The sequence below is a fragment of the Oncorhynchus clarkii genome, chromosome 2, assembly GCF_045791955.1.
Source record: "Oncorhynchus clarkii lewisi isolate Uvic-CL-2024 chromosome 2, UVic_Ocla_1.0, whole genome shotgun sequence".
NCBI lineage: Eukaryota > Metazoa > Chordata > Actinopteri > Salmoniformes > Salmonidae > Oncorhynchus > Oncorhynchus clarkii.
The window spans coordinates 35,242,532-35,255,363 of NC_092148.1; the positions used below are offsets into that span (position 1 = coordinate 35,242,532).

Genomic DNA, 12,832 nt, shown 5'->3' on the forward strand with positions numbered 1-12,832 from the left:
CTTGTTGGAAGACAAATCTCTGTCCCAGTCTCAGGTCTTTTGCAGACTCCATCAGGTTTTCTTCCAGAATGGTCCTGTATTTGGCTCCATCCATCTTCCCATCAATTTTAACCATCTTCCCTGTCCCTGCTGAAGAAAAGCAGGCCCAAACCATGATGCTGCCACCACCATGTTTGACAGGGTGGATGGTGTGTTCAGGGTGATGAGCTGTGTTGCTTTTACGCCAAACATAACGTTTTGCATTGTTGCCAAAAAGTTCAATTTTGGTTTCATCTGACCAGAGCACCTTCTTCCACATGTTTGGTGTGTCTCCCAGGTGGCTTGTGGCAAACTTTAAACGACACTTTTTATGGATATCTTTAAGAAATGGCTTTCTTCTTGCCACTCTTCCATAAAGGCCAGATTTGTGCAATATACGACTGATTGTTGTCCTATGGACAGAGTCTCCCACCTCAGCTGTAGATCTCTGCAGTTCATCCAGAGTGATCATGGGCCTCTTGGCTGCATCTCTGATCAGTCTTCTCCTTGTATGAGCTGAAAGTTTAGAGGGACGGCCAGGTCTTGGTAGATTTGCAGTGGTCTGATACTCCTTCCATTTCAATATTATCGCTTGCACAGTGCTCCTTGGGATGTTTAAAGCTTGGGAAATCTTTTTGTATCCAAATCCGGCTTTAAACTTCTTCACAACAGTATCTCGGACCTGCCTGGTGTGTTCCTTGTTCTTCATGATGCTCTCTGCGCTTTTAACGGACCTCTGAGACTATCACAGTGCAGGTGCATTTATACGGAGACTTGATTACACACAGGTGGATTGTATTTATCATCATTAGTCATTTAGGTCAACATTGGATCATTCAGAGATCCTCACTGAACTTCTGGAGAGAGTTTGCTTGCACTGAAAGTAAAGGGGCTGAATAATTTTGCACGCCCAATTTTTCAGTTTTTGATTTGTTAAAAAAAGTTTGAAATATCCAATAAATGTCGTTCCACTTCATGATTGTGTCCCACTTGTTGTTGATTCTTCATGTTTGAAGCCTGAAATGTGGCAAAAGGTTGCAAAGTTCAAGGGGGCCGAATACTTTCGCAAAGGCACTGTAGTTCCTTTCTTCCTCTGGAAGCAACGTCAGTACAAGAACTGTTCGTTATGAGCTTCATGAAATGGGTTTCAATGTCCGAGCAGCCGCACACAAACCTAAGATCACCATGCGCAATGCCAAGCGTCGGTTGGAGTGGTGTAAAGTTTGCCACCATTGGACTCTGGAGCAGTGGAAAAGCTATCTCTGGAGTGATGAGTCATGCTTCACCATCTGGCAGTCCAACAAAGGAATCTGGGTTTTGCGGAAGCCAGGAGAATTCTACCTGCCCGAAATGCAATGTGCCAATTGTAAAGTTTGGTGGATGAGTATTAATGGTCTGCGGCTGTTTTTCATGGTTCGGACCAGGCCCCTTAGTTCCAGTGATGGGAAATCTTAACGCTACAGCATACAATGACATTCTTTTTTTTTTGTGTTTAAAAAAAAAAAAAGACCCACTTTTTCTCCCCAATTTCATAGTATCCAATTATTAGTAGTTACTATCTTGTCTCATCGCTACAACTCCCGTACGGGTTCAGGAGAGACTAAGGTCGAAAGTCATGCGTCCTCCGAAACGCATCCAAGCCGCACTGCTTCTTAACACAGCGCGCATCCAACCCGGAAGCCAGCCACACCAATGTGTCGGAGGAAACACCGTGCACCTGGCGACCTTGGTTAGCGCGCACTGCGCCTGGCCCGCCACAGGAGTCGCTGGTGCACGATGAGACCAGGATATACCTACCGGCCAAACCCTCCCTAACCCGGGCGACGCTAGGCCAATTGTACGTCACCCCACGGACCTCCCAGTCGCGGCCGGCTGCGACAGAGCCTGAGTGCAAACTCAGAGTCTCAGGTGGCACAGCTAGCGCTGCAATGCAGTGCCCTAGACCACTGCGCCACCTGTGAGGCATACAATGACATTCTAAATGATTCCGTGCTTCCAACTTTGTGGCAACAATTTGTGGAAGGCCCTTTCCTGTTTCAGCATGACAATACCCCGTGCACAAAGCGAGGTCCATACAGAAATGGTTTGTTGAGATCGGTGTGGAAGAACTTGACTGTCCTGCACAGAGCCCTGACCTCAACCCCATTGAACACCTTTGGGATGAATTGGAACGCCAACTGCGAGCCAGGCCTTAATCGCTTAACAACAGTGCCCGACCTCACGAATGCTCTTGTGGCTGAATGGATGCAAGTCCCTGCAGAAATGTTCCAACATCTAGTGGAAAGCCTTCCCAGAAGAGTGGAGGCTGTTATAGCAGCAAAGGGGGACCAACTCCATATTAATTCCCATGATTTTGGATTAAGATGTTCAACGAGCAGGTGTTCACATGCTTTTGGTCATGTAGTGCATGTGTGTCTGTTTGGTCAAGAATGCATATTTTTTCGTGTTTGAGTGAGTGCAAACATTCACCAACGAAGAACGAAGGAATCTATTCCAGTGATGATTAATGGAAAGTGGAAACAGCATCATTATTAACCCGTTTTCTATTTTGTCTCACGATGTTCCAATTGTATATTTTCCTTTCGGGAGCCTGGGCTTACCAGAACTCAACCCCAGTTACTGACTGAAACAGCAAAAGGTGTTTGACAACACATTGTTCCATTGTTTCTCAAGAAACTAATACCTGCTCCACCACCTTAACAACAAGTGGAAAACAAGTGGAAATGTTTGTGAGTTGAACAGTTTAAAATATGGCACCCATATTAGGAACACAATCCTCCTTCACCACCTCTTCCCTTCACGCCATCTTATCTCATCACTCTCTAGCTGTTATCTGATTCGCTTTGGAGAATGGCTTTCCTCAGTAGCTATCGGAGGGCCTCACCAGGCTGTTGTGACTGACAGGGTCTGTTGTGGTTGATTGAGAGGATAGTCAGTTCTATTTACGGACTAAGTTAAGGGTTGATGCTGCTCGATTATATAGCTAGTCAGTCACACACCAAATCCACCTGCCGGTTCCCACGTTAACCCTGCCAGGAGCTGCAGACCATGTCGATATAATATTTCTTGACATCCAAGCATACAGTGGATAAGCAGAAAAGCAGGGCCCTACCCCTACCCTCTCCTCCTGCTCCTTCTCTCCTCCCCCCTTCCACGTCACCAATCCAGCCATCTATGTCCCCAATCGGAAGGTGGTTCCATAGTTCCCTACTCAGTGGCTTGCCCTGTCGGCCCATTCTTCCTGATCCATTGTCGGGGAATTTAATTGCTCATTTGGGCTGGGTTCCATGGAGGGTCTCCATTTCACATATTACACTAGGAGCCTTTGAGCGACCACGGAATTGTGCGAGTAATTATTCTTAATGAGACTGAGTCCATGGGTCATCTCACTCTCTCAGACATGCCTTGACATTTAGCTCTGACACAGACAAGCCCCTAACTGTGTCAATGCTGCTACTGTGTGGGCCACTGTTTTGTTTTAATGCTTGTCCAAATGCACACAATTATTCAAGAGAACAAGTTTGTGTGTGCGTGCATGGGTGGGTACGTGTGCGGGTTCGGGCAAGTGTGGCTGTTTGCGTGCGCTTGTGTGCGTATGCCAGGGGTGTCAAACTCATTCCGAGGAGGGATTAGTGTCTGCTGGTTTTAGTTTTTACCTTTCAATTAAGACCTTGACAACCAAGTGAGGGAAGTTCCTTACTAATTTAGTGATCTTAATTCATTAATCAAGTACAAGGGAGGAGCGAAAAACCCGCAGACACTTGGTCCTCCATGGACTTATATTGACCAGCTACTCAAGTGGCTGCACTGAGAATGAAACAAAATGTCTTCAAAAATAGATGGCAGTCGAGAGGAGGCAAAATGTTGGAGCATTCTAGCTAATGAGAGGGCAGATATGCGCGTGAACAACAAGCAATGTTTTCTTTTCTCAGTTGCCCGGGATGTTTTTTTATTTGAACCTTTATTTAACTATGCAAGTCAGTTAAGAACAAATTCTTATTTTCAATGACAACCCACTGTTCCTAGGCTATCTGCCTTGTTCATGGGCAGAATGACAGATTTTTACCTTGTCAGCTCAGGGATTTGATCTAGAATTCTTTCAGTTACTGGCCCAACGCTCTAACCACTAGGCTACCTGCTAGATGTACCTACTGCCTAACGTGTCCTACTTACAGTTGAAGTTGGAAGTTTACATACACCTTAGCCAAATTCATTTAAATGCAGTTTTTCACAATTCCTGACACTTAATCCTGGTAAAAAAATCACATTTTAGGTCAGTTAGTATCACCACTTTATTTTAAGAATGTGACATTTCAGAATAATGGTAGAGTGATTTATTTCAGCTTTTATTTCTTTCATCACATTCCCAGTGGATCAGATGTTTACATACACACAATTAGTATTTGGTAGGATTGTCTTTAAATTGTTTAACTTGGGTCAAATGTTTCGGGTAGCCTTCCACAAGCTTCCCACAAGAAGTTGGGTGAATTTTGGCCCATTCCTCCTGACAGAGCTGGTTTAGAGTCCGGTTTTGTAGGCCTCTTTGCTCACACATGCTTTTTCAGTTCTGCCCACATATTTTCTATAGGATGGAGGTCATGGCTTTGTGAAGGCCACTCCAATACCTTGACTTTGTTGTCCTTAAGCCGTTTTGCCACAACTTTGGAAGTATGCTTGGGGTCATTGTCCATTTGGAAGACCCATTTGTGACCAAGCTTTAACTTCCTGACTGATCTGTCTTGAGATGTTACTTCAATATATCCACATAATTTTCCTTTCTCATGATGCCATCTATTTTGTGAAGTGCACCAGTCCCTCCTGCAGCAAAGCACCCCCACTACATGATGCTGCCACCCCCGTGCTTCATTATGGCCAAACAGTTGTATTTTTCTTTTATCAGACCATCTTTGTCCCCATGTGCAGTTGCAAACTGTAGTCTGGCTTTTTTTATGGTGGTTTTGGAGCAGTGGCTTCTTCCTTGCTGAGAGGCCTTTCAGGTTATGTCAATATAGGACTCGTTTCTCACATTGGATATAGATACTTTTGTACCCGTTTCCTCCATCTTCACAAGGTCCTTTGCTGTTGTTCTGGGATTGATTTGCGCTTTATGCAACAAAGTACGTTCATCTCTAGGAGACAGAATGTGTCTCCTTCTTGAGCGGTGTGACGGCTGTGTGGTCCCATGGTGTTTATACTTGCGTGCTATTGCTTGTACAGATGAACGTGGTACCTTCAAGCGTTTGGAAAATGTTCCCAAGGGTGAACCAGACTTGTGGAGGTCTACAATTTGTTTTCTGAGATCTTGGCTGATTTCCCATGATGTCAAGTAAAGAGGCACTGAGTTTGAAGGTAGGCCTTGAAATACATCCACAGGTACACCTCCAATTGACTCAACTGATGTCAGTTAGCCTATCAGAAGCTTCTAAAGCCATGACATCATTTTCTGGAATTTTCCAAGCTATTTAAAGGCACAGTCTACTTAGTGTATGTAAACTTCTTACCCTCTAGATTTGTGATACAGTGAAATGATCTGTCTGTAAACAATTGTTGGAAAAGGTACTTGTCATGTGCGAAGTAGATGTCCTAACTGACTTGCCAAAACTATAGTTTGTTAACAATAATTTTGTGGAGTGGTTGAAAAACGAGTTTTAATAACTCCAACCTAAGTGTATTTAAACTTCCAACTTCAACTGTATATCATTACACTCATTACACAACCTAAGCATTACGAAACTTCTATTTGATCAAATAAGCCACATGTAGCAAACAAGCCATTACATTTTTGTTAATCAAATTTGATGCTCTCTCATTGACCTCCATATAAACTCAGTAAAACTAAACTTCCTCGCACTGTCAATATTTTCAGCAAATTTAACATGTGTAAATATTTGTATGAACATAGCAAGACTCAACAACTGAGACATAAACTGAACAAGTTCCACAGACGTGACTAACAGAAATGGAATTATGTGTCCCTGAAAAAAGGGTGGGGTCAAAATCAAAAGTAACAGTTAGTATCTGGTGTGGCCACCAGCTGCATTAAGTACGGCAGTGCATCTCCTCCTCATGGACTGCACCCGATTTGCCAGTTCTTGCTGTGAGAGGTTTCTCCACTCTTCCACCAAGGCACCTGCAAGTTACCAGACATTTCTGGGGGGGAATGGCCCTAGCCCTCACCCTCCGATTCAACAGGTCCCAGACGTGCTCAATGGGATTGAGATCCGGGCTCTTCGCTGGCTATGGCAGAACACTGACATTCATGTCTTGCAGGAAATCACGCACAGAACGAGCAGCATGGCTGGTGGTATTGTCATGCTGGAGGTTCATGTCAGGATGAGCCTGCAGAAAGGGTACCACATGAGGGAGGAGGATGTCTTCCCTGTAACGCACAGCGTTGAGATTGCCTGCAATGACAACAAGCTCAGTCCGATGATGCTGTAACACACTGCCCCAGACCATGACGTACCCTTCGACGATGAACGCGAATCCGACTATCACCCTGGTGAGACAAAACCACGACTCATCAGTGAAGAGCACTTTTTGCCAGTCCTGTCTGGTCCAACAACAGTGGGTTTATGCCCATTGTTGCTGGTGATGTCTGGTGAGGACATGCCTTACAACAGGCCTACAAGCCCTCAGTCCAGCCTCTCTCAGCCTATTGCGTACAGTCTGAGCACTGATGGAGGGATTGTGCGTTCCTGATGTAACTCGGGCAGTTGTTGTTGACATTCCGTACCTGTCCCGCAGGTGTGATGTTCGTATTTAGCGATCCTGTGCAGGTGTTGTTACACGTGGTCTGCCACTGCGAGGACGATCATCTGTCCGTCCTCTCTCCCTATAGCTCTGTATTAGGCGTCTCGCAGTACGGACATTGCAATTTGTTGCCCTGGCCACATCTGCAGTCCTCATGCCTCTTTACAGCATTCCTAAGGCATGTTAACGCAGATGAGCAGGGACCCTGGGCATCTTTCTTTTGGTGTTTTTCAGAGTCAGTAGAAAGGCCTCTTTTAGTGTCCTGTTTTGATAACTGTGACCTTAATTGCCTACCGTCTGTAAACTGTTAGTGTCTTAACATCCGTTCCACAGGTGCATGTTCATTCCTTGTTTATGGTTCATTGAAAAAGCATGGGAAACAGTGATTAAGCCCTTTACAATGAAGATCTGTGATGTTATTTTGATTTTTACGAATTCTCTTTGAAAGACAGGGTCCTGAAAAAGGGACGTTTTTAAAAACTCTACGCTTGGAGCAAAAAATATAAAAAATGCCACCTGCTGGAAGAAGACAGAATTTTTGGCCCAGTTATCCCTTTCCATCGCCTCTTCCTCTCTGGTTTGACACATGTGGCATGTGCGGTCACACATCTGAGGCTTGATCTCATATAATAATGTCACCACACTATTTGAAGCTCGATTCATGTATTTTAAAAACCTTGCTTCATTTCCAGAGCTTCTAGTCTCGTCTCCAATATGTCTCATGGTCAGTTGTATGAGCCACTTAAACAGCTGTATAATGGCCAGTGCAGTCCAAAGCCTCTAAAGAGACACCCTTTATGATGTCAACCACTGGCTCTTAGCAAAATAGAATGTATCTTTTGATTATGAGGAAGGTAGTAATTCCCGAGCTGGCAGTATTGAGTGTCTGCTCCTCAGGTCATTTAAGTACATACTCAGTCAAGCCTGGAGAAAGGACAGGCACAAAGAGGGAACATTAACTTTATTGAAATAACAAACATTGTTCTTAAACAGCAGAACAATCGAGAATTGTACCTAATCATCTATGAAGTGGCATTCAGTGCAGGGTGTGTTTTTGTATGTGTTTTTAGCTCTAACACAAGGGACAAGTGTCAATGTCAATAGGAACTGCTACAGTGGTTACATCTGACCAAAAGTGGTTGATGTACTTTAGGCTTTACTGTATTATAATGTGTTGTTATGTGGCAGTATGGAACACCCAGAAATCCATGACTAGTGTAGGCTTTGGGCTGTGACTAGACCCACTGTTGGCCTGCTGACAGAAATTGAGTGCATTGACATCAGACCATGGGTTCACTGAAAGTCACAGGTACAATAGATTACATCCAAGCTCTCAACCTCTCAGCCCAAACGTCCCCTGGTATTTATAACAGAATCTGTGTGAAGGCTCCTCGATAGAAATTTTACAAAAAAACATTGATGATTTGAGAAGTGTTCATGCAAATACTTATCCTGTTCCTCAGATGTTCTGCCAAGAGGAATCTGTGTGTTTGTGTGTTTGTTTTCCTGTCTGTGATGTTGTGCACTGCGTATGCATGCACTGTAAACTGTGTTATCCCAGACTCATTAGCCCCAAGTTCAGTTGAGACCGAACCCAATAATGTTATAATATATATATTTTTAAAGAAAATCTGCGAAGGTTTGAAATTGTGCCTACGGTTATTACAACGTCAAGAACACTACATTTTATTGCACTGTATGCTTTTCTACTTCACTCTCTCTGCGTCCATGTAATCAAACCCCTCAACCAGATGTAAAAGTGCCAATTCCTTGAAAAAGCTGTACATTTCGGCCAAGCCCTCGTTCCAAAACACAGAAGTTGCACCACAACTTCAATTCCATCCCAGCAGCGACAGGATCTGATGTGTTCAGCAGACTTGTATTTTATTATGCATAGATGTAAAAATACAGCCAGAGTGTCTAAAACACACAGCTACACACACTCTGATCCCTCTATGGGGCGGTGGCAGCACTTCTATGGATTAGTGGAGACTGGTGTCACTTGAAATCGGAGGTTGGGCTCATTGTAATGGCTGGAATGGAATGGAAACCATGTTTTTGTTCAGATACCTTTCCATTTATTCTATTTCAGCCATAACAATGAGCCTATCCCCTTATTTATCCCTCCACCAGACTCCGTGAGAGAGGAGGGGCAACAGCTGATTCACAGATCCAGTAGTATTCAAGGTCACTACCCAGACGTTAAACATGTGTGTTTATCGAGATGCCCGTCTGGAGGTCAGGGTTGTGGTAAAGGTCAAAGGTTGTGGTCGTCAGACAGAGCCCGGTCTCATGGCTGCAGTGTGTATCTTCACGGGGACGGACATCACAGCAGAATGTGAGCAGACAGTCAGAACATCAGATCAGCCAATAGGGTTCATTGAGGGGACCCCCCCCCCCCCCCCCCCATCCAGAGCAAACACTGGGATAGGACAGATAACGCAGTAGCCTGAGTCATCACTCCAGGGATTCTGAAGAGGGATGGATGGAATGTCCCTGCTTATACAAACTTAGGCTAAAAGTTCAAAGGAAGTTTCACCAGGGCAGTCTCAGCCAGTCATGTTGAATGTAAAGGGGATAGCAGGGTTGTAGAGGATACATTTTAAGTAGGTAATGAGATCTGTGGTTTAAACCATTCTTCCTCCAGTTAATGCTGACTTTAGACTTGAACTGGACTTTGAACTATTTGGAATGTAGGCCTAGCATTCCACAGACCATAGACTTTTACACTTGCAATTTTTTTTACACAAAGCTCGTTTGTAATGTGAAGTTTATCAATTAAAGAACAATCAAATACAAAATACACTCAAGTACACAGTTTATAGTCAAGACATACAGCAGCACGATAATGTTGAGTAGTTGGGACCAGAGGGCTTACCGTATACAGTAAGGTCAGCCAGTCTTTCTCATCCAGTATTCCTACAGAAGCTGGCCCACAGTGGCCTTAAATAGTGGTCTGTGGTGTGATTGTGGTTTAATGGTCTAACAGATCCCCCTACCGTGCTCTGGTGTTATGGTGATGGTCTAACAGATGTCCCTCCTACGTTTCTGTGTGTTTTAGGGCATGGCCTTCTCCCTGGAGGAACGTCTCCAGCTGGGGATCCACGGCCTGCTGCCTCCCTGCTTCCTCAGCCAGGACGTTCAGCTCCTCCGGGTCCTCAAGAACTACGAGATGAAGAGGGACGACCTGGACAGGTGAGACTGAGATCCTGTGTGCGTCTGTCTCGTCTGGCCTGTCCGCGCAGGGAGAGAAAGATCACACACCTGGAAGCCTTCAAAGAGACTGAGATTTAAGGGAAGGATTACGGACTGGTCCTCAGCTCTTTATTCAACCCATCCTAGCACCCTACTGGTTACTGAACAAACCGCTACTACTCTTTTCTCAATTTCTATGGCTTCATTCTTCCTTGTCCTCCTCTTACGTCTTCACCGCATTTTACATGTCTTCTTTAAGACATAAAATAAATGCTGATTTCAGTCTCTACTGCAGCTGATTAGGGTCATAAAGGTTTAGCATTATGTAATGCTGCATTGCTTATGTCCCAGGCAATTTTTTTTGATCATTGGCAACTCGGTCATTGATACCACATGCCCATAGTTAGTCATGCAGAGTGAATTTAACATTTTGAATCATGAGGGTGGGTGTACCATATTCTCTGTGTTGATTCCTCTGTTTTAAAGGAAAATTCCACCGAAAAACTATATTTTGGTATTTCTTTCATCAGTCCATTGTTGACAGTCCCAAAATGTTTTGCTTGTCAGCAATCAAGATTTCAAGATTTGTTACTTTCAAAATACAGAAATCATCCCCATATATGACGCATTTTGCATCCTATGACACAAAACACAGCTTCATAAAATGCACAATGTATCATACAGGGATGATTTCTTTATTTTGAAAGTTACATTTGACATGGTAGTGTATGTGTTTGGACACCTGCTCGTCAAACATCTCATTCCAAAGATCAGGGGCATTAATATGGAGTTGGTCCCCCCTTTGCTGCTATAATATACTCTACTCTTCTGGGAAGACTTTCCTCTAGATGTTGGAACATTGCTGCGGGGACTTGCTTCCATTCAGCCACAAGAGCATTAGTGAGGTCGGGTACAGGTGATGGACTATTAGGCCTGGCTCGCAGTTGGCGTTCCAATTCATCCCAAAGCTGTTTGATGGGGATGAGGTCAGGGCTCTGTGCAGGCCAGTCAAGTCCTTCAACACCGATCTCGACAAACCATTTTTCTGTATGGACCTTGCTTTGTCCTTGGGGGCATTGTCATGCTGAAACTCCGCTATGCAATCTGGTTTCAGAGCTGGTCATGGGTGCACCTCAGCCACGCTCAAGGTCCTAAATGATATAACTGCCATCGATAAGAGACATTACTGTGCAGCCGTATTCATCGACCTGGCCAAGGCTTTCGACTCTGTCATTCACCACATTCTTATTGGCAGACTCGACAACCTTGGTTTCTCAAATGATTGCCTCGCCTGGTTTACCAACTACTTCTCTGATAGAGTTCAGTGTGTCAAATTTGAGGACCTGTTGTCCAGACCTCTGGCAGTCTCTATAGGGGTGCCACAGGGTTCAATTCTTGGGCCGACTCTCTTCTCTGTATACGTCAATGATGTCGCTCTTGCTGCTGGTGATTCTCTGATCCACCTCTATGCAGACGACACCATTCTGTAAACTTCTGGCCCTTCGTTGGACACTTTGTTAACTAACCACCAGACGAGCGTCAATGCCATACAACTCTCCTTCCATGGCCTCCAACTGCTCTTAAATGCAAATTAAACTAAATGCATGCTCTTCAACCGATCACTGCCCGCACCTGCAAATTATACTAAATGCATGCTCTTCAACCGATCACTGCCCGCACCTGCCCGCCCGTCCAGCATCACTACTCTGGACGATTCTGAATATGTAGACAATTACAAATACCTAGGTGTCTGGTTAGACTGTAAACTCTCCTTCCAGACTCACATTAAGCATCTCCAATCCAAAATTATATCTAGAATTGGCTTCTTATATCGCAACAAAGCATCATTCACTCATGCTGCCAAACATACCCTCGTAAAACTGACCATCCTATCGATCCTTGACTTCGGCGATGTCATTTACAAAATAGCCTCCAACACTCTACTCAATAAATTGGATGCAGTCTATCACAGTGCCATCCGTTTTGTCACCAAAACCCCATACACTACCCACCATTGCGACCTGTACGCTCTCGTTGGTTGGCCCTCGCTTCATACTCGTCGCCAAACCCACTGCCTACAGGTTATCTACAAGTCTCTGCTAGGTAAAGCCCCGCCTTATCTCAGCTCACTGGTCACCATAGCAGCACCCACTCGTAGCACGCGCTCCAGCAGGTACAGTGCCTTGCGAAAGTGTTCGGCCCCCTTGAACTTTGCGACCTTTTGCCACATTTCAGGCTTCAAACATAAAGATATAAAACTGTATTTTGTTGTGAAGAATCAACAACAAGTGGGACACAATCATGAAGTGGAACGACATTTATTGGATATTTCAAACTTTTTTAACAACTCAAAAACTGAAAAATTGGGCGTGCAAAATTATTCAGCCCCTTTACTTTCAGTGCAGCAAACTCTCTCCAGAAGTTCAGTGAGGATCTCTGAATGATCCAATGTTGACCTAAATGACTAATGATGATAAATACAATCCACCTGTGTGTAATCAAGTCTCCGTATAAATGCACCTGCACTGTGATAGTCTCAGAGGTCCGTTAAAAGCGCAGAGAGCATCATGAAGAACAAGGAACACACCAGGCAGGTCCGAGATACTGTTGTGAAGAAGTTTAAAGCCGGATTTGGATACAAAAAGATTTCCCAAGCTTTAAACATCACAAGGAGCACTGTGCAAGCGATAATATTGAAATGGAAGGAGTATCAGACCACTGCAAATCTACCAAGACCTGGCCGTCCCTCTAAACTTTCAGCTCATACAAGGAGAAGACTGATCAGAGATGCAGCCAAGAGGCCCATGATCACTCTGGATGAACTGCAGAGATCTACAGCTGAGGTGGGAGACTCTGTCCATAGGAC

General features: G+C 44.5%; 1 protein-coding gene across 1 annotated transcript in view; it reads left to right on the forward strand.

The window, feature by feature from the left end:
* The window catches only part of LOC139367126 (NADP-dependent malic enzyme-like), a 150,595-nt gene that overhangs the window by 42,403 nt on the left and 95,360 nt on the right, over positions 1-12,832 (forward strand). The window contains exon 2 of the mRNA XM_071105190.1: positions 9,833-9,966. Within this exon, the coding sequence (XP_070961291.1) occupies positions 9,833-9,966 (134 nt within the window). The remainder of the gene's footprint in view (positions 1-9,832; positions 9,967-12,832) is intronic.